Raw genomic sequence first — 22,328 nt, forward strand, 5'->3', positions numbered from 1 at the left:
AAGCGGCCGCGACTGCTCCGTATATCGATCAGAAAATAGCCGGCGCGCGTCGGCCGCTGACGTCATCGTCACCAGAGAGGAAGAGAAAGAGGAGAAGGGAGACGTCCGCGGCGTCAGAGGACGTCGAAACGACCCGCGCTATGGATGTCGCCGCCGTCGTCGTCGTCGTCACCTTCGTCTTCTAACAACCTCCGGAGGAACGAGCTTCATTTCTCGCGGGCATGTGCTCCTAGACTGTATCGTTTCTCTCTTCTCTCTCTATCTATCTCTCCCCCTCTTTCTCTCTGTCGGTCTCCCTCCGCCTCGACGACGAGGTGCGAGATCCGCGCTTAATCACGGGACGCTTCCGGTAATCGATCGGCGGCATTCGCGTACACACAGGGCCCGGTCAAGATGGGCTCTATAGTGCTGAAGTCGCTCTCGGTGCTGCTGGGGATATTCTTCGTCTTCGTCGGCACCATGAAGCTGACGTCGCACATCAGCAAGGACCTGCACAAGGACCTGGTGAGTCCTCCAGTCCCTCCGTTCGCTTTAATAAGACGCTGATTGTAAGGGATGAGTGGTGTCTGTTGTTTTATTGACTTCAGAAATCAATAAAAAACGTATCTTTTGTCGTTAAACCGCTCCTCCCATCCGGTGTATTATTGTAATTCGAGCTGGCGAATAATTGATCAACGGGTTTCCGATAAAGCGAGAGATTGATGAAGGTCGATTCATTAAAATTTGACAGTCGAATGATGATACATTTAACGAAATCGAAATTGATAGAAGATAAATCATTGTTGAAGCGAAAAAGAAGTTAATTTCGCATTAACTATGATATATCAATCACTGTTTTGTGGATGCTAAGTTAAAGATTTAATCCAATTAAAATGGTTGCGAGTTTGACAGATGTCAGAATCTATCAATCTATCATTATTAATGTATATGTTATTCATTTGATCTGTTGACTGTCAAATTGCTTGAATGTAACGTTCAATTAATTAATTATTAACAATTAGGTAATTAAAATAATTATATAAATAATGGAAACAAAAGATAAAAAATAATTCTATAAGTAATGAGGAAGAAAATTATTGTATAAATAGCGAGGAAAAAAAAATCAAGTAATTATATATAAAATAATGGGGAGAAATATAACAAATAATTGTATAAACAGTGAGGAAAAGAGAGACTATTTGTGATTATGTCGAATTGACAGACTGGCCGCCATTTGTCACTTGTATACATATATTGTCCGTCTCGCCTCCGCTTGCTTATGTAATTTCGATGTACGAAAGTGGATATACGCACCGCGTGTACATCTGTATCCCGTCTGTCATGCGGCGGAGAGCCCGGCTTGGCTGATTATGTAACGTGTTGATGGCGTTTTCCCCTCGCCACTCAAGGGAGCGATGTCCAGGTTCCCACGATGTCCGTTTCCGCGTGTTTCAACGTATGACGCTTTGCGAAGATCGTTGATCTATTTTATAATAGATTTTTATAATAGTTTCTCATATGCAAATGTCGGTATCTTCACTATGTGGAGCTTTAAGTAGCAAATTATTGTCTGACCCTTTATAAATTTAAAGAACGTGTCATTTATATCGTATCCTATGAGAAAATTTTGCCTTGCGAAGTATATTAATTTATTTTAATTAATATGTTTTTTTTTTTTAAAGAAAGAGAGTTACCAAAATGCCTCTTTATAATTTCAATTTAGCGAGAATTTATATTCTAATTAAATGATATTAATAGGAAGCACGCATGCGCGATGCTTTTAAATTTCTCAATCTTAATCTCCCTACACACATTTAAGTTTAAATTTAAATGGATGCTTCTTAAGATTTTCATACGATGTATTCTTCACTCTATTATACATAAATCTGTATAATTATGTACAAAAACCAAATTAAGAAAATTGTAAATTTGAAGATATTAGAAACAATAGTTATCGCATTTAAAAAATAAATTTGAATAGATTAACAGAATTGATGCATTGTTTTAAAAGTAAATTTTGCCACGTACAAAAAAATTTTAAACAAATCTTAATAAGGATTTCAGAAACTGTATTAACATATGTATATTATATATTGTATATATATATAATTGAGATTAAATTAACTAGTTATATTTTTTATTTAATATCTTGGCACTCTTTAGAATTAGAAGAACACGATTCAAATGACTGCTAAAATTATAATTGACATTTTACAGTTTGGCACATCCACAATTTATATTTCATTCCAATTTATTTTATACCTGTCTTATCATACAATCCATTGATAATTATTTTATCAATTTTTTAAAACAATTGATATAATTGTGATAAAATAAAAGAAGAGATGCTAAAATTAATTTTATAAAAATAAAACTACAATTTTGAGAGAAAATTACAATTTTTGATTAATACGATAACAATACTTGATTATGACAGTTCAATCAGCTGATTATGACAGTTGCAATGAAAGGATCTCAAGACTGTTAGAAAAAATATAAATTTCTGAAATCACATTATAAGGCGCATGCCATATCGTATAGCTCTTTATAGATGATGTAAAAATATACACACGCTCAATAACGATATATAGTATCAGGAACGTATTAGAATACATACAAGCTTTCACCTCGCAAAATATTTTGAACGATTGATAAATTATATATAGATATATGTATGTGTGATAAACACAATGTGTTTAATTATTGTCAAAATTTTGTCTCTTGTTAAAAAACTTACAATATTTTATATCGTTTTCCTTTTGCAAACATTTTTAAAAAAATTAAGTAATGCAAAGTATCTAATATAAGGCAAATCGTTCGGTGTATCATTCCGCTATTTCGGTAACTACGACATTACCCAACGAAAATGATATTAAAGTAAACACTCGTACAGATTGTTTGGTCAAACGCCAATAAGCTTGCTGACTTGCTGGCGAATGATATTTATATACTTCGCATTTTCTTCATATCCTCGTTGAATTGTCTGAGACTGCCAAGACGGGCTTTCTCAATTATTTTGCCATTACATACTATGATATTAAACTTAAATAAATATATAACGTATAATAATTAGACACACAATGAGATATTTTATTTGAATAATTTTTTAACGAGATTTATATATATATATATATATTTTGTATTTTATATTTTTATATTTAAAATTTAATCATGATAAGAAAGTAGAGAGAAATAACAATCTTTTGTTAAAGATTCTAATTATCTAAAAAGTATAATTCGTTATTTATTTACGTTTTCAAAACATAGTTCATGTTTCGATTTTCTTAAAGAAAAAATTATTTGAGACCATATATTAAATATTTAATATTATTTTCTATCAATAATTTTTCCTTTAATTATATTTAAATTTGATTACTTTCTATCTCTACGTATAATCTCTTGATATACAAACGGTTTATTTTCTATTTTTTAAACCTATGTTTACCGATATTTTAAAATACTAATTTCCCTTTCTTGTTTCGCAGAGAAAGGAATATGTCAAATACGCAAAAGTGTTCCCGCTCTCGGGGACGCTCGACTTCAAGGTACCCAGCAAGTGGTATCGAAGAGTCGTCGGCTCCCTCGAGATCATCTGCGGCCTCGCCATGGCGATTATTCCAAGTCGTAGGTGCAAAGAATCAACTACTCCACTTCTGCGTCAGATTATATACATATATCCGTTTTGCGAAGATTTTCTTCACACATCATCGATTCTTGACCTGATTGACTGATTAACACGAATTTACTGTTAAATTTACTGTAGATACCTAGAATTTTTTCACAGATACTTAAATTCACATATAGATTTTCATTTCTGTGTATATTTTTTAACTCTATTGTAGAAACGTTTTGTATCTTACAAACTTTGAATTAGAAAGATTCGAGAAAATTAATATCGTGATAAATTTTTTTTCAGACAAAGTTAAGAACTTTTCGAACACTGTGCTGCTTCTCCTGATGCTGATGGCCGTGTACTCCCATTACATGGTCAACGATAAGTTCGAGAGGATCGCTCCGGCACTGGTGAGTAATTTCATTAAATTTCACGTATTTCCATCACGTGATCTAGTATAAAAAATGAAATGTGATCCTTCTTCAGGTATTCTTCTTTATGCTGACGGGGCGATTGGTGATCGACTGGCAGCTGAGACGAGAGGATACGCAATCGGTGACGGCAAACGGCGTCGATGACAAAGCTAAGAAGCAAGACTGAGCGGGATTACATTTGAAGAACGCGTCATTTTTTATCACGTTAACTCACTTGAATCTCACGATTTCGTTTCTGGAACACTACGAAACACCGTAAAGTTAGGGTTTATTTATTTCAAACATCTTTCTCTTTCATTTTTTTTCAAAAAACCTCGAGAGGCACCATTTATTCAACATCTTTTTTCTTTCTTTTTTGATGTGTATAAACTTGAGAGATACTCGACAAGAAACTATATCTATATATAATATCTAGGAAGAAAAAGAAACATCATTTGGGATCATATGTTAAATTAGTGAAGAATATGCGCTTTTGAAAGAAGAAGCGAGATGGGAACTGAATGATTTACGGTGATGATTTTTAATGCGAATAGTGAGATGAATCTTCGTTGCACTCTATATCTACTTTGAGCACTTATATTGCAATATATGGTTTAGAGAATAAAAAGCGCGCGTCGTTAAGTTTACAGACGCGATAAGATTTGCAATTGGAAAAAAAAATTTCTTAGCTTTATATACCTTTCTTATCATTCATGGCGCAAATTATTTGATATAAATACGGATTTATCTTGATGCACTATACAACTAATTTAGTGATTAATTAAATTGAATCTGTAATACAAAATTTGATTGTTAATATTAATAGTAATCGCAGTCCGATGAGAGATCGGTTGTTTTCGCTAATCGATGTGATAGTGTTTCATCCCGCAACAATTGGATCCATTATTAAGACAAGATATTATTGCATCAATGTCGATTTCCGCTGGCCATGCTTAAAAGAATTATCTCTCTTTATATTATACCAGGTAGAACAATGATACAAAAAAACAAGGCAGCAGAAATAATTATTATCAATGTTAATTTTAAACTTATGATTAACTTATTCCGATTAATAATTCTTCGTATCTTTTTATCCCTTTTATAATTACAAAATAACGACTATCGTACACAAATACAAACATATTTATAGCTACAAAATATTGTAATATAAGCAGCTATATAAACAATTAAAAAATATATATAGCTACAAAAATAAAATAAAACTAGAGATAGTCCTTCTATATATAGACACGATATAAACAAGTATAATATAAAGAAAATCATGATATGTATGGGACTAGTTATGATATAAGCGGAGAAAGAAAATTTAATCAAATTAAATTAAGTTAAATTAAATTAATTTGTCATTAATCGACATTGATGCGATCGGTTCTCGGTGACGTTAGCTTAAGCATGAGGTACTAACTGCCACTTGAATGAATGTGTCCTTATAATATTTCGTGCGAGGATGCGTGTATGGATATATAGAGAAAATGAATTTCTTCGTAATCGAGACACAACACACAAAACGCGTATGAAATGTTAATTTATTTCTTAAAAACTTCACGTGCGAATAAGAATGAGTGTGTGATCGGACGATTTGATAAATAAAACCGAAATTAAAAGTCAGAAATCAATAGATAGACCTCTTTAATCACCATTCAATATCCACAATCATATTTTCACGCGAAGGATATATTGGTAATAATTTGTGGAATGTTTATGCACTTGAATAAAATCGACATCTTTCTCTCTTTATAAAAATATAATAATTATTATAAATTATTAATTTGCTTTGGACTTGAAAGATATACCATATGGTATATCTTTGTCCAAAGCATAATTATGTTAAATGTTGGAATTTTCTTGTTTGTATATAAAATCACAATGAAATACGCATATAATTACGTCGTTTAAATGTTGTACCAAGAAAGTATTGTGTATTGTCATTTAAATGTTAAAACTTTTCGATATAACCACATTTTTATATTATGCAATGTTTAATAAAAATAAGGAAATTGAGAAGATCAATATTCATGAATGTGTGTATATATATTTTATTTATTTATTTTTCTCCGGCGTTAAGTATATATAAAAAAATATATTATGTACAAGAGATGTGTTAAGTGTATACATCCCGCGACACGAAATATAATAAATCCATTTTATTTACGGAAAATTAAATTCTAAAGTTCGCAAATATATAACGTGCTGTTCCTCAAAAATCATATATCAAGCTGTCTACTTCAAAACATTTTCAGTTAATATTTGCAATGAGATTTATTTTAACATTTTTAATTTTTTTTCAGGATAATTTATAATTTTTCAGGAACTTGTAATATTTAATTGACTTATGATATTTAAATATTCTTAATTTCTTTAGTTTATAAATAACAATAATTTTCTTTCTGAAAAAATGTTTACATTGATAATGTTATTAAAAACATTATTTGAGGAACAGAATATTGCGACGTTGGAATTTTTATTAGAGAACATATTGAAGTTCTCACGGCAAGTAATTTTAATAAATATGATCAATCTACAATTATATCTTATTGTGAACAACAACAGCTAAAAACGTAATCTGTAACAACCTTCGTTTTAATTATATATAAGTGCAACACATACGTATTATTCAAGGCCAATTTGACTAGTTATTGTAAACTTGTTTCTATTTTCGCCTTCTATTATCTGTATTCAAAAAAGTTGCACGTATATAAAAATTGTTCAATGTTAATAAAATATTTTTTACTGACCATTACAGGAAACAGGCGACAAGTTTAACGCAGATAATTGCAAAGCAAGCAGTTATATAGTTGCGCTTTCTTCCTCTATGCAGGTTCCTGGCCAGTAGTTAAAAGATGCAATGCTTTCCGCAGATTCATTACAGAAGTAGATATATCATCATAGTCCAATGCGCTATTCGCCCATTTCATAAACTTTTGAGCCTTACTAATTTGCTCTACCGTCAGAGTAGCACCGCCTATAAAATTTTATTATACAAAAATGAAATAATTATTTCACATCATTCTGCATCTTTAAAGATACACAATGTGCACAAATATACTGCATTTTTAATTATTTATTTGTTTTCTTATTTCCATAAATATTTTTATGAATAAAAATTTTAAAACATATATTATAGAACTTACTTTCCGTCTTATATGCAGCATCTTCTGGATCAAATAACTGAGTTCTTGTACTTAGTGGATTTGCAGGAATAGATGGAAAATTTTGGGGAGTATTATCCTTGGGACTTTCAGCTGCAAAATTCAAATCTGCATCTTCATCTACTGATCATAAAAAAATGTTTCTTAATATTTAATAACTTGACGAAAGAACAAATAGTCTTACCATCTTGGTTCGATGGCTCAACAGCATCATTTTCTTCACCTTCTTCTTTCATCGGCCCTGGTACTGGAGTTTCCCCATTCACCAAGCAGTTGTGGATATAAGCTGCCTTCCATTGCGCATACTTTCGATTCTGTGCTGCTTCTACGCTCAGTTCTCCAAACAGTGTCAACACATCATACAATACCTGTGCGGTATAAAAGCTCTGCACTACGTTCTTGGAGAAATTTGCAGCTCTGTCGTTCTTATCGGCATATAAGAAGAGCTTCAAGGCCCAATTTTCCAAGTGTGCTTGAGCAGCTACATCGTTAGTGATGGCCTCGTTGTCATGCAATTCCTTCTTTGTTGCCTCCAGCCAGTCCATTAACTTTAATAAGAAATTTGTTTCCTCCGATGTCTTCGTAGATAGCTTCAATCCAGTTTGAAGAGCATAAAGACGGCCTGTTTGGGTGAGATAAATTTTGATGTTTTTTTGGTTTATTAGAGTAGAAGCAAGAAATGGTTATTAGAAACCCAATAAAAAATATATCTAAATAAAGGTGTAAGAGACACTGACAATATTTTAGTACTGAAAAATATCTTCACATAGCTAAGAAATAGAAATGTATATATTATTATATACGTACACCAATAACTAACGACACAGTCTCGCTGATCGTGCTTCGCCGCGATCGTTAAATATTGATGAATGCTTTTCAGAGGAGCCGGAGTCTTCGGCAAGTCGGGTCCTGTCAATGCCATCGAAGTAACAGAGACGTCAAAGATGATGAAAGTTTAATTCTCCTCTTCCTCAAATTATTTCTCGAAAATAATCGGAAATATATTTTTTAACGCACGAATTTTAATTACCAGGATCCTTCTAATACTTGATTAAAGATGATTTATCAGAGTATAACCAATTATTCTCGTATTGTACACGCATATATACACTGCGGTCAGGATTTTTCCCAAGATAAAGAAGGAAAATATACTTTAGCGCCAATCGATAATATCAATTATTTATAATTTTTATTCAAATTTTTTTGCGTTTTCAACGCAGAATTTAAAATATTTTTTAACTTTGCTAAAAAAAAATATATTTAATATATACCTCTTTGCAAAATAATTTTTCGAGTGCTAAAAGATCCACATAAGAAAAATAAACTGTTTTAGATTAAATAAAATGCTAAATAATTATATTTATATATATTTATCAATTAAATTTTACATTTTATATATAATCTGAAAAATATACATATATGGAAATATCTAATTAATATATATTATTAATATATTATTATAATTATCAATTATTATTTCTTATATGTTTATATTATCTTACAGATTTGTCGGAGAATAGATTGATAATTTATGATGACGTATATGTAAAAATGACAATATATATGATTAATAACTGATCTATTATATATATATATATATAAGAACAATCTTAAAAAATTGATATATTTTATATGTATATATTTCGTTTTTACAATAAAAATATATACAATTACATAATTAAATTATAAATTATTAATACATATAATTGTAAATAATTATACAAATTAAAATATTTTTAATAATAAATAATATTTATATCAATAAATAATATTTATTATTCTTGTGTGTATTTTCTTAGATATACATATATACATACATAACATTAAAAAAAATTTTTTAATATTTCATATTAGATATATATTGAACCAAGATTTACAAAACATATTCTTGTCATAATAAAATAAACTACAATATTATTTTATATATTAGACATTTTAGCATGCAGTCACATTATTTTAATTTGCAAAAACAATAGTACAAAAATATAAAAGATGGAATTGAAAAAAGAAAAGTAAGATTTTCTTTTAAATAAATCTATAAAATAATTTATAATATTACATATATCACAGTGTACAGATTTTACTTATAAATGTTGTAAAGTTGGCTGCAAAATTTTATATAATTTATATCTTCCGATATTCGATATATCAGAGGAGTGTTGCATTGTCATAAAAAAATTTCCTAAAAAAATAAGCACAAAAAATAAAAAAATGTTTTCATCAAATATAAATACAGTCAATGCTTACATATGAGAAGACTTACTATTATCGATTGGATATGGTATATCGTAGAATATAAAATAAGCACACATTCTAGCTAGAGATATAGCATTAGTCTGTATCATTCCATCAGTAAGATACTGTTTAAGTAAAAGTTTCACGTCTGTGGAAAGTAGAAAAAAATAAATAGAATACAACAAAATCATTTAAAAATACAATGCAATATATGTTATTACCATACTCCCATTTATTGAAAATATCTGTCATTTTCTGTTTAATCGCAAGTATATTTTCACAAAAGAATGGCAGATTTGTATCATCTATAGACCATTTAATTCTTCTCGACATTTGTGACGAAAGAAGCTTTATTTGCCACGTTGAAAAGCTATTTGGTTGTTTCTCAATCATTTTCTGAATGCTAATTATATGTAACCATAAAGGTATCAAACTCACTTTGTCTTTCATAACGCATTTGTATACAATTCTCGTACATTCTTGAAGAAATGATCGTTCGAATTCTGACGGTTTTCTCCATTGATCATCTGTAAATTTACAATAATGTCGTTCGATAAAAATGTCATTTTGCAAAACACACTGCATGGAATATATAAATTGACACATTGTTCGCTGGTCTTTTGAAATGAATATCTCATCGTACCATTTTGTGATAAATGCTCGATGTTTATTCTAGTAATTTCTCTCTTAAAGCATTGTAAAAAATATGTTATTATATTCAGTAGAGTCTGATCTCTTGTAGATGATACCAAGTACTTTGATTGAACAACCCATGGGATTACATTTCTCATCGTTAGAGTTTGATTTATTAAGCTTTTAGATCCCTAAAAATGAGAAATTAATATAATATATTAATATTTATAAAAATTCGTTTGTCAATGAAAGCAAATAATGAAAAAGAATTACGTATATATATAAGATATTAATTGTATAAAGTAATATTCTACACATAAACACATACAGATAATTCCATATAATTTGCAAAAGGATCTTCCAAGTATGATAAGTGACCAGCTTTTTTTTTGATACTTAAGAAGTGTCTTTCCAGCATATTTTTTAACTGTTGCCAATTGTGATGCTTCTCAAGTACAATTGGACAATACCTCATATTTTTTAATTCAATTCTTTTTAAATTAGACAATGGTGGTAATAATAAATCAGGTGCTTTCACAATTTGCAGACTAAATTCTTGTCCTTTGGTTTCTCTATCGGTCTCGAATGTTAAATGTATCGGAATCCAACAATATTCACCAGTATCTATGTCTCTTGGTAAGATAACACGTGGTTCAACTGCTAATACATAAAAGTGACTAAACGCTTGTAAATGTTGCCTGTGAAAATAACAAAAGTTAAAGTTAATGGCTTATAAAATTAATTTAGTTATATTCAAAGTTGCATAAACAAAAAGTAACTCGGTTGAAGTTGAATTAAGATAAAATTAAATAAATTAAATTAAAAGTTAATTTTTCAAAATATCATTTATATTAAATTAAAATGTAATAACTTTAAATTTCGAAATTGAATATTTTATTTGTTAATTTTTTTAAAGTTATATAAAATAACAAAAATTTAGTTTTTTATATAGAAATATATTTTTTTCTTGGTAATTATAATTATGAAAGAAAATAAAAACTAATATAAAGCCTTTATTTAATTCATAATACTTGTAAGAATGACAGAATAATGCTCTTATTAAAATTTAATCATTATTAAAAATGTAATGCAAAGTGTCGAATATTTAAAATTTTTTAAAATAGCATTCAAAGATAAAAAAAAATTAATTTAGGAAAAAAGTTTAAAAATGACTAGTTAAAAATTAACTTATTTTAAATTAACTAAATGTATGTATGTATGTATATGTATGTATAGTGGATATCTTGTGAAAATATTGGGGCACAGAATTAGAAATAATTTACATCACAGAATATATTATAGATACAATATACAAACTTGTTTTCGCTCTCGTTTCTTGGAAATACCGGAAAAAGCGAAATTATAAGAGCTGCCACTGCATTTGGACTATTAGAAAGAGTATATTTCCCACCTCCCAGAAAAAGAAAACCGAGAGCCATGTGTGTTGCCATTTGAGAATCGTACATACGATAGAGAAATTTTCCGCGTGCGTGAGTCTTATGTAACTGTCTGCATATTCTCATAATCTAGATATATATTTTATATATTTTATATATTAATATATATATATATATATATATTAATATATGTATAAATATTAATCATATTAAATAATATATAACAATATAAAATAATCAAAAATAATATATATACATATATTAAATAATCAATAATCAAAATTTTCTGTGATAACTGATCGTAATTATCGAATATCAAGGCTTACATATAAGTTACCAGTACCAGCCATTACCACTGTGAATGATAAAAGAATAATGTTCAGACACGTTGCAATTGTTGCTTTCAAAATTGATTTGTATTGACGGATTTTATTCGTCAAGTGCATAAACGTTCGAGTATGAAAGTATAAAATCTTGAAAGCATTTTTATTAGCAGTGCCTGCGTATCTTAATCCCAACGCCATGCAAGCACCAGCTATAATATTTAAGTAAGCCAGACTGTAAAAAAAAATGATTTTATTATTATTTATTATTAATATCATTAATAACATAATTGGAGAAATAAAGATACAAAAGTAAAGAAACTTTTAAAAATATATAAGAAATATATAATCAATCACTTGATAGTTTCTAAATCAATATTCAGTGCTACACTTTCCGGCGTAAGTTCTTGTAATTTAAATTTATTAACGATATCAGGTACATGACTGGAAATCCACGATTTCGTTGGCTCGATGTCCTTCCATAAAATTAGCGACTTGGCCAATACTCGTAGCAGCAGAAAATCCGGTCTTATAGATTCTAATAAATAGATCTCTTCAGGTACTTTCATCCATTCGGCTATCGTACGATTTCCAGTATCAAAATACATTAATCCTAAGGCTATTGTTGCTGCCGGACTTGTTATATTGATATTTATCGACTCATCTTTCGGCAATGTAAAGCTACAAAGTGACAAAGAAGAGTCCAATGTATTTGATTTCTTGAGAAATTGAACATCCATAATAGTTTGCGAGAGTATAGATTTTATTTCAAAAAAGTGCTTATCCCGAAAAATAGATTAATTTTGTTATTATATTTGTTATTATAATATTAGCCGTCCTAAGCTTGTTAATATTATAATAACATTTCAATTGTAGTTAATTAGTCAAAAGAGTAAAATAAAAAGTGAATACCTTCTAACTTATTGTTAACTTATTGTTAGTTAATTTAAAATAAGTTAATTTTTAACTTAAACTAGTTATTTTTACATTAAAAAAATTCTTATTTACTATTTTATATAAATTGAAAAAATTAACAATTAATATATTAATTAATAAATTTTAAAGTTATGACGTTTTAATGTAATATAAATATTTTTTTAAAAATTAAAACTTTTTATTTAACTTAAATTAATTTAATCTTAACTTTTAACTTAACTGAGTTAGTTTTTTGTTCATGTAACTTTTTTAATGTAATTAAAATAATTTTAAACCCTTAAGGTTAACTTTAACTTAGTTTAAAAAAATAATTATCTTACCCAACTTTGAATATTAATATATAATTGTTTTAATTTTAAATTTTCCGAAAAATCGGGAACTTTGATTTTTTTTAATTTAAAGATGTTAACTTTGTTTTCAATTGCATGAGATATTATAACTTTGTATTACTAAAATAATTTGTTACTTCTTGCGAACGTTCACATTTTTTTATTTTTCTAAATTAGAACAGAATCGAAGAGATGTTCTACAAATTTCATTATACCTGCAGAATTTGTATTTATTTTTTAGTTCTTCGAAAAAAGATTCCTTTCCACCGACCATGTAATAGTGCAAAAAGTCTAGCACATATGTAGGTATATTTGTTCCATTAGAACCAAGTGTGACCAAGCCTAATGCCAGTCCTGCTGTCAAGGAATATGATTCATGATTGTCCCACATCTTTCTAGGTTTTGGAAATATAGCTATAAATATACATTTTTATGTTAACATATATTATGAGCAGAGCAAGAAAAATCAATAAATAAATTAATTTTAAAGGTTTATCTATACATTTTTTCTTAATCAAATTTTGTTTCAAATATTTATTTCGTTTGAATATGTATAATATATCATTAATATTTATAACATTTTATTAACGATTATATATTTTTAAAAAAAGAATAATTAAAAAAACAAATATCATTTTACTTTCTAATAACATTTATCTAGCTCTGAATTTTTATGCTACAATGTTATCTCTTGTATCTCAGTGTACGTTATCTCTTCAAGATAATACCATGTTTTTATTGTTATATCTTTAAAACAAAAATAAGAGAAAGTTTAAACTTCAATAAAAATCTAAAAAACTTTCTCATCACTTCGCGCATCTAGTTAAATAAATATTGGATATTAACGTTTGCAAAAATTTCTTTGAGCTTTGTAAATTTGTCTGCCAGGAAATATGTATATAATATGTATATAATATGTATATAATTACCAATTCCATCGTTACCAATATTATATGTATATAATTACCAATTTGAATTAATAAAGCAGTTGAAATATTTTCGCAAACGGTTCCTTGATAAACAAGACCTATGCCCATCAATGCCGCTATTTGAGTATTCTGGTCAATATGCAAATTATTCTTCGGAGGCAAGAGCATTTTGATATGTGATGTTAATAACTTAGTCATAGCTAAGCTCATCGTACCACGATGAGTCGCTGACAAACCCAGTATCAGTCCAAGGTTGACAAAATCATGACATCTACCAAAATAGTCGCACATATTTAACGGATCTAAATGTTTAAGGTGTCCATTTAAACCAAGAGCCATTAAAAATCCCGCTCTTTCTTCCCAGGACTCAGAAATATTAGATACTATATAAGACGAATCGATGTTCGCGGCATCCGGGTGAATACATAAGCCTGCGGCTACACCGTTATGAAATAATGGCCAATGGAATAAGTCAGTGTCTATACTAACGATTTCCCCACCGGGAGATGCTTTGGCTGATGAGAATAAAACAATTAGTTTTTCATTCGTAAAACGGTTTGTTCTTTTCTTGATAATTTTTAATACATCTATTCGTTTTAATTTAGCTGATATCAAATAAATATACATTTATATCTCTAAATATATTTACAATTTCAGTTAAATATTCATACGTATATTTAATAGACCTAAATTTTTTTAAGATTAAACCTTTTTTTATTTTTACGCGCAGATATATGATGTAAAAGAATCACCGTTCTTTAAACTTTAAAGAGAATATGGTATTTAAGAAAATAAGTTTAAAATTAGCCCATAGCATATAATATAAACATAATACCTGTTAAACACAATGGTGGTACTTTTTCTGTTATTAGCGATGTGGAAGTTCTCAGTGTAAACATGCCTCTGCCTACAGGAAGTGCCATCGTTCTTGATAATTTATATATGTACAGATTCATCCTCAGCCTGTGTAAAAAATCATTATTGCTTTCATTCTGATATTGTACTAGCGTGATTGTTCCTTGTATTGAAGAATTGAGTAATCTTCGCACTTCAGCAACTCTTTGATCCTTTCTAAATCGTAATTTTAATATCTACAAAAATATAGACAGAAGAAAAAAATTGTAAGTGTATATATGAAATAAACTATAAAGATGCCAGCTATATATTAAATTCTCTATGTAAAAAAGAAAAAAATGATATATTGACCAAAACTAGATATCATAAAAAAATTATACATATATATACAGGATGTCCATTTTAATCGATTACCCCAAAAACTTTCATTTTTGAATGTACAATAAAATGTTTTAAATAAAAGTTGTTTGATCTCAAAGGGGACAGAAAATGGTGCTACAAACTTTTTTCTAAAGGGTGCTTTTCAAAATTATTTAAAGGCCATTTATATTTTTAAAATTAAATCACCATGTTTTTTTTTATATAAATCGATTCTTCACTACTTTCGGCACAAAAAAATTATAGAAGGTGACCAAAAAATGAATAGAGAGATTTACGAGATATTTTATATTTAAATTTGATATAATTTTACACAAACTATAAAATATATCGTAAAATATTTATTTTTCAACAATCTTACCTGAATACTTTTATCTATAAAATAATGAAAGAAATCAATTAATATAAAAAAAGAAACAGTTGTTTCGAAAAATGATATGTATAGCTGCTAGTTACAATTTACATACTTCTTTTTAAACAACTATGTGTTTTTACACCAATTAATTCTTCTCGTTATTTTGTGCATGAAAGTATTGAAGTATCGTCAAAAAAATTAATGTTTTATAAAATATTTCATAGTTTATGTAAAATTATATCAAACTTAAATATAAATAAATATCTCATAAACTATTCACTTTTTGATAATCTTACCTTTATAATAAACTTTTTTATAATAAATATTGCAAAGAATTAATTTATATGAGAAAAATATAGTGGTGACATTTAAAAAACATAATTGACCTTTAAATGATCTTCAAAGTGTCTTTTAAAACAAATCAATAGTATACCATCTTCTATCTCCTTTCAAATCAAACAACTTTTGTTGTACAAAAATTTTTTAATTTTGAAAGTGATCACGATTAAAATGGGACACCCTATATATTAGAAACATTATGTGTAAAAAGAAAAACCAATATCTTATAAATCAAAACTAGATATCATATAAAAATATTATATAAAAATATTATATATATACCGTATAATCAAATTCCATGCCGTCCCCTTGTTTAACCTTCTCAGAATCTTTTGTTTTATCAATGAACGTTTTACATTGTAATTTCGACGATGGTTGTAAAAGCTTATTTAATGCGACTAAATCTTGACGCTCTATGAACTCGTACGCATACATGGGCCAATTTAATGGTGGACATTCTTTACATTTAGATATAACATCTCTGATTATCAGGGATATCGCAGGTGGCAAAATCTCGAGATCATCCTTCGTCATACCTAGAATTATAAGTTTGTTTTATATTTATAAAAATAGAGGAAAAAAGGAACAAAGTGATCTTACCCATCTCGTGATACAATAATATGATTCTATCTGTTGTAGACCTCTCTGATTTTATCGATATTTCTTTGTCAAACCTGTCATCACTTTCTTGAACATTGATGCCATTTCCATCAGGTATAATCAATTCGATATACTTTTCCACTTCTACAACATCAATGCGATTTTCATTCGACTCGAGTGCTATTAAATATATTAAATTTCTCGTTCTTGGATTCACGCGACGTAAATATGGAAATGCAGTTATTTCTACTTCATTTAGTATGATGCTATTTAACGTTTTGAATACGTTCGGCGGTTTTCGAGGCATATAATTTGGAATTGTTATTTTCTGCAGATCCGAGTGGCTGATCTGCTCTCTCTTTATAGTTTTTGAATAAAGTAAGGACGGAGAGTCGAGAAAATAATGATGAGCGTACATTTCGAACTTCAAATCTAAGCTTAATTGATACAATAACTGTCCGAGCAATGACAAACTTCCCAATCTAAGGCTGTTTAATTTCAATTCCTCGTATAAGAGATGAAGAGAAAATAAAACGAGCGGAAGATGCGGATATAGAACGGCGTCTACATTTATTTTGCCGATGCTATATCTCGATCTTGTAGCACTATTACTTTCGGGAGTTGTGCAAGGAAAGTTGTATGCCTTTTGACATTTCAGTACGTTTGTAATATAAGCTTGCGCATTTTTGTGTTCATCCAATTTCAATATATGCAGCCAATCATCCGTAGATATGCAATTATCGTTTTTTTGTTTTTTGCTAACATGTTCTGTAAATTGATCTTTTTCGTCGTTTATTTGTATTAAACTTAGTTTTTCCACATTGTATCCCAACGATGGAAACAGAATCGTGAGAAAGAGATTCCATTCTTGCTCCGGTGAAAGATCTTGTGGACCAGGGGCATTTCTAGCACCGTACCATTTAATCAATAATTGCATTGCTAAATCTTTTTCTAATACGCTTCGTAATGTATGCAAGCATTTAGTAACTATAAAAGATACATTTGTAATATTATTTTGTGCAAACTTTGTAAAATATATTAACTTTTATATTAAAATATTAATAACTTATTATATATTAAAATGTTAATATAAAATATATTAAAATATTGAAATATAATATTAGATATATTAAAATATTTACTTACCTAAAAAAGATGTGTTACATACAGGTAATCTTATACGAAAGTATTGTTGTTTTTCGCATTCCACAATAATCTCATTATCAATAGCGTCTTTCAATGCGAGAAAATTCGTATCCAATAATGAACTTTCTGTGGGTATCGGCGGACGAGCACAACCATCACCTACGAAATTTGTTAATAAACGTATACTCTCTTCAAATTCAATTTTATGTAAAGATGGAAGTTTAGAATTACTACTTGACACAAAGAAACTACCGCTCATAAGATTCAATGATAATACATCAGGTACATGTAATTTGCCCACACACATAACTCCTGTGTATAACGTTATATTATTTGACAAATCTATAATTGCTATCATGTGCAAATTCTTAAAAAAAATTAATTTTTTATAATTATATTTATAATTGTATTAAATAGATATATTTATTATTAAAGTTATTATTCAAGTTATGTTGATATAACAAAATAAGAATCTAAAAAATGTACTAACTGATAAATTGACAGCATCCTTAGCTGCGATTCTTGTTATTGTTCCGAAAATGATTTGTTCTGGTTCATTAGTCTTTTCTAATGTCACTAAATACAGTTGCGAACGATTTGGAATTAAATAACCCAAATAATTTTGTCCAACAAAATCCGATGTTAAGAAAACTTTTGATGCACGACGATAAACAATATCTCTAAAGAAATAATAAATGTATGTTTGTCGTTTGACGTTTGCAAATGTAAAAAAGTTGATATTTCTTTTAAAAATAAATCAGTTATAAGAAATTAATAAATATACAGCAAAATATCTAAGCTTGTAACTATATAAAGAAATTCACAAAAATTTATATATTTTTAAGTTTAAATTTATAATTTATAAATATATCGAAATATTCTGCTGCATATATGTAAATATACATAATAATAGTAAAATTCAACAAACTATTAATTAGAGTTTCTCAATATTTCAAACTTCTAAAATCACAAATCTTTGCAAATGCATAAATAAATATTTTATAAATATGTAATAAAACCTAATTTTAAATAAAATTTTTAAATAGTTTATATTATTTGTACTAAATTTTTCAAATTGTTCGCGTTTCTTATTCTAATATTAGTAAATTTTTGCTCAAATCGCTCCGCGTAAGTACATGTATATTATAATGCAAAAGTAAAAGCTAAATTAAATGTGAATAAATGACTTACTTTGTTACACTGACGTTTTCTGTCCATATATATTCAAAACAAATCTCAGGATATAAAGGTCTGCTCGCAGTATTTTTTAATTGGATATCGCGGTTAACAAATGAATTGTGCGTTTGATTCGTAGTTTTCATAATAATTGTAGATAATATGTTATGATAGAAACAATCATTAATCGGATGATCATCAGAAAACCGACTTGCCGCATGCGCGAGTGTTTGATGAGGAGTCCTATCCATCGAGTATTGTGACCACTGTTGAGAAGTCGATGGTCTGTCAGAAGTACTCATATGGAAATTTGAAATGTCTGTAATATATTTATTCATACATTATTCACACATTTTTATTAAAATTTTCTTCAACAAATTTTCGCTCTTATTTAATTTTATATATAAGTATGTATATACATATATATATATAGTGATGCAATCTTATATTTAACAATATTATATACACAAAAAACAGATGCATGCTTGTATATATACATGTTGACAATTATATATATATATGAATGTTTTTACCATGAAAGGAACTTAGAAGTTCCTTCTTGGTGCGGCTTTTATTGATAGATAAATTGTTGTCGACATTTAAGGATGACATATTAATTGAATGATTTAATAAACTCGTATCGTTACTTCTGTCAACTGTTTCACATTCCTCAGCTAACACTTTGCGAATCTTGTAAACTGAATGCAAGCAGGATTTTGAATCGTATATGACTGCAAGGGACGGTTCCAAACTAGTGAATATAATTTGCTGAGTTGATTCATTCATGTACGATACAGATTCTAAAATATTTAATTCAATTATACATATATATAATATATTAAATATTAATCTGACTTTAATTTATTTTCATATAAATCGCATAAATACATCTGACATTTTGCATAATTTGTTAATTTTTATATTTAATTTTTTAGAATTTACTTACCATGTTTAATAAGAAGAGGGCATATCTCATCTAATGGATGCTTTAATGAAAAAGCTACAGGTAAATTATTGTTTCGAGTTTGCGGTAATCTGCTGCTTTCAAATAATCGCCTAAAAACAAAATTAAAAAATGCAGTGTAATTAAGACTTTAATGTTCTAATTATGATTATGAATAAAAATATAAAAATGTAACAATATAAATGGAATGTTTTTTATATCACTTGTCAATAAAATATAAGTACCTTGAATCTGTAACTGACTTTGGGCATCTCTCGAGTATAATTCCATATTTCATCGGCCATACAGCAGACACCTAAATTATCAATCGATATATTTATAATGTGACAAATTACTATTTCTATTTATTTAATTATTGTAATAATTTTGCGATAAACAGCTGTCATTTTTGAAAAATAGTAATAAATTTTTATTAATGATAAGTTTTCAATCAAATTTGTCAAACTTTATATATATTATAATCTTTTGATAAATTTATAAATTTTTTATAAAGTTATAAAGTTATAAAGTTATAAATTTTTTGATATTTATATATTATATGTATTTTACAGATTATATATTAGGATACTATTACAAATTAGATGATACATATATTTATATATGAGAATTTTCGAGTACAAAAAATACAATGTCATTTTGTTAAAAAGAAAGTTTTTTTACCTGAAATTGTAAAGCAGAAACATAATTTTCACCGCTTTCTGTAAAAGCACTAAGGGTATACGAATCAAGCACACAGATACACTTTATAGATTTGCAAATGGAGTCCTTATTCTCGTATTTTTTATCCTTAGTTAAATAATTCGGGATATTCATGTGAAATGTACACCAAAGCGCATGCTGAATATCTGTTTCAAATGTATAAGTTGTTTTAAGTACTCGAATATTTGGACTGCCCTTATGGTAAACAGCAACTTTACCAGAGTAATATAACTCTTCTTCTACACCAGATTCATTATTGCGTACCAACCATGTCTCTTTCTAAACAAATAAATTTTTTTTTAATTATTATTTCAAAATAAATAAAAAGAAAAAATTATGAGAAATGATTAGCTATTAGATGTATTCTTTTTTCAATAATCTTTCAGTAATCTATTTCTTTTATCTCCTTATCACTTTTCATTCTCATTTCTTTGTTACATTCTAAAATCTTACAGGGATCTTTTCCGATATATTTACTACTTCATCAAATCTGTTTAGAATATTTTTTTTGTTAATTATTTCATTACTAGATGACTGTTGACTATTTAATGATCCAGGATGTCTGAAGATTATCTGTCGACCAGCTGGCATATATGTCTAAAAATATATATAAAATATCAAGTATATACATGTGTTATATATATAATTCTTATTTTATCGATTAATTACTCTAAATTTTATTTGAATCAAAATTTAATTAAATTTCTTTTTCTCTTATTATTATTTCTAAGTTTATATAAAACAATATTATTATCATAATATTAAATTAGATGTAATGTCAAATTTATAAAAATTAACATAAATTGTTTACAATTCTTGGAAATACAGACAAAGTAAAGAGAAATTTTAATATAAATTAGCACATAATTTAGGAATGTTTTAATCTGTATTGATATCATTATTAATCTAAAAAATATGTGTTTAAACACAATAAAAGATGTAAAAAGAAACTAATAAGACTCAAGACCTTGAGCTTGAAAATAGAAAAAACGTTATATAGACATTTGTCTACAATACAACAAGCGGAATAAATAATATTCATAATAAATCCAAAAGATTCTGATATATAAAATACAGATTTTGGTAAGAAATGGATGAACATGTTTATTGTTACATATACTATATGTTATACATATATATAAATATAAATATACTATATGTTATTATATATAATACTTATATATATACTATATGTTATTATATATAATACTTATATATATACTATATGTTAGTATATATAAATATACTATATGTTATACATATATATACTGTTTATTTATTCATTCTTGTTTACTGTGGATAAAGAAATAAAAAATAAATTTGTTGGCTCTTATATTAGTCCTCTGCCTGAATTTGTATTTAAATAATATCTAAAATCACTTGTACTTGAATGTCCAGTAATATATTTATTAATCAAGAGATTAGAAAGTTTAAATAAAAAAAATATTAGCAATATCATATATATATATGTCTCTTTATGAAATGCTGTGACGTTACTTTAAAACAGATGCTATTTTGTCTGTATTTATTATTAAAAACTAAACATCTCCTTAATTATTTCAATCATATGATTAAGTATAATGATAGATTTATTATCACAATTCTTACTACCAGTTTTGAGGCGGCAATCATCTTCTCTCTGCTGTTTTATCCGGACATATAATTAAAAAATTTTTCGTACAATACGCAATTATCGTGGCGACAGAAAGAGCCGGTCTTGTATACAAGACCGTGATCTCGATGCGTACGACTTTGAATCGACTTCGACCTCCAGGCTCCAGGTGGCACTGATATATGGCGCGTCAAGTGTCACGTGTTACGTGACGAGCACAAAGTGGGGGAACAGCTGCGCGCGCCAG

The 22,328-nt window shown here is 27.9% G+C and overlaps 3 protein-coding genes and 1 long non-coding RNA gene across 13 annotated transcripts; 2 read left to right on the plus strand and 2 right to left on the minus strand.

Annotated features, from left to right (window-relative positions):
* Positions 1–10: 10 nt before the first annotated feature.
* LOC114934336 (putative acetylcholine receptor chaperone) lies at positions 11–6,695 on the plus strand. The gene is made up of 4 exons (XM_029307029.2): positions 11–504; positions 3,465–3,603; positions 3,896–4,002; positions 4,079–6,695. The coding sequence occupies exons 1-4, from the start codon at positions 394–396 to the stop codon at positions 4,190–4,192; spliced, it is 471 nt and encodes a 156-aa protein (XP_029162862.1). The 5' UTR covers positions 11–393; the 3' UTR covers positions 4,193–6,695.
* Positions 4,341–8,299, minus strand: Vta1 (vesicle trafficking 1). 4 transcript variants are annotated; one of them, XR_003820237.2, is made up of 5 exons: positions 7,983–8,299; positions 7,360–7,797; positions 7,158–7,298; positions 6,762–6,988; positions 4,341–6,696 (listed from the first exon to the last, which is right to left on the minus strand). XR_003820237.2 is itself a non-coding variant. In XM_029306881.2 (4 exons), exons 1-4 carry the CDS (start codon positions 8,095–8,097, stop codon positions 6,837–6,839), a joined length of 816 nt encoding a protein of 271 aa, XP_029162714.1. In that variant the 5' UTR covers positions 8,098–8,299; the 3' UTR covers positions 4,341–6,836. The 4 variants fall into 4 exon arrangements, 3 of the variants coding, with proteins under 3 accessions (XP_029162714.1, XP_029162713.2, XP_029162712.2); XM_029306881.2 differs by having other exon boundaries at positions 4,341–6,988; positions 7,158–7,268; XM_029306880.2 differs by having other exon boundaries at positions 4,341–6,988; positions 7,158–7,295.
* A 728-nt stretch (positions 8,300–9,027) lies between these two features.
* On the minus strand, positions 9,028–22,306 carry LOC114934311 (anaphase-promoting complex subunit 1-like). Of its 7 annotated transcripts, none has more exons than XM_029306992.2 (23): positions 22,078–22,304; positions 20,923–21,066; positions 20,688–20,748; positions 20,431–20,615; positions 19,995–20,065; positions 19,753–19,862; positions 19,340–19,606; positions 18,822–19,125; positions 18,121–18,310; positions 17,631–17,997; positions 16,485–17,471; positions 16,167–16,420; positions 14,793–15,048; positions 13,996–14,472; positions 13,244–13,442; positions 12,121–12,444; positions 11,767–11,998; positions 11,361–11,569; positions 10,372–10,741; positions 10,054–10,234; positions 9,632–9,937; positions 9,439–9,558; positions 9,028–9,357 (listed from the first exon to the last, which is right to left on the minus strand). In XM_029306992.2, exons 1-23 carry the CDS (start codon positions 22,099–22,101, stop codon positions 9,260–9,262), a joined length of 5,736 nt encoding a protein of 1,911 aa, XP_029162825.2. In that variant the 5' UTR covers positions 22,102–22,304; the 3' UTR covers positions 9,028–9,259. The 7 variants fall into 7 exon arrangements, with proteins under 7 accessions (XP_029162825.2, XP_029162829.2, XP_029162828.2 ...); XM_029306993.2 differs by having other exon boundaries at positions 9,029–9,357; positions 17,631–17,789; positions 17,865–17,997; positions 20,431–20,748; positions 22,078–22,291; XM_029306994.2 differs by having other exon boundaries at positions 9,029–9,357; positions 17,631–17,789; positions 17,883–17,997; positions 20,431–20,748; positions 22,078–22,278.
* On the plus strand, positions 19,146–19,953 carry LOC114934317 (uncharacterized). The gene is made up of 2 exons (XR_003820253.2): positions 19,146–19,592; positions 19,742–19,953. It is a non-coding gene; the product is annotated as an uncharacterized LOC114934317 (long non-coding RNA).
* Positions 22,307–22,328: the final 22 nt, after the last annotated feature.

Source organism: Nylanderia fulva, unplaced genomic scaffold (genome assembly GCF_048542155.1).
Source record: "Nylanderia fulva isolate GAGA-0341 unplaced genomic scaffold, ASM4854215v1 Scaffold24, whole genome shotgun sequence".
Classification (NCBI taxonomy): domain Eukaryota; kingdom Metazoa; phylum Arthropoda; class Insecta; order Hymenoptera; family Formicidae; genus Nylanderia; species Nylanderia fulva.

Coding starts and splice junctions, on each gene's coding strand:
- LOC114934336 (XM_029307029.2), top strand. CDS start 394: ATGGGCTCTATAGTGCTGAAGTCGCTCTCGGTGCTGCTGGGGATATTC. Junction 3,604..3,895: donor CATGGCGATTATTCCAAGTC/GTAGGTGCAAAG, acceptor ATTTTTTTTCAG/ACAAAGTTAAGAACTTTTCG. Junction 4,003..4,078: donor AGAGGATCGCTCCGGCACTG/GTGAGTAATTTC, acceptor ATCCTTCTTCAG/GTATTCTTCTTTATGCTGAC.
- Vta1 (XM_029306879.2), bottom strand. CDS start 8,097: ATGGCATTGACAGGACCCGACTTGCCGAAGACTCCGGCTCCTCTGAAA. Junction 7,798..7,982: donor CTGTGTCGTTAGTTATTGGT/GTACGTATATAA, acceptor TCACCCAAACAG/GCCGTCTTTATGCTCTTCAA. Junction 6,989..7,157: donor TGCTGCATATAAGACGGAAA/GTAAGTTCTATA, acceptor AAAATTTTATAG/GCGGTGCTACTCTGACGGTA.
- LOC114934311 (XM_029306990.2), bottom strand. CDS start 22,101: ATGATTGCCGCCTCAAAACTGGTA. Junction 17,998..18,120: donor AGGATGCTGTCAATTTATCA/GTTAGTACATTT, acceptor ATTTTTTTTAAG/AATTTGCACATGATAGCAAT. Junction 17,472..17,630: donor ATGTAACACATCTTTTTTAG/GTAAGTAAATAT, acceptor TATCTTTTATAG/TTACTAAATGCTTGCATACA.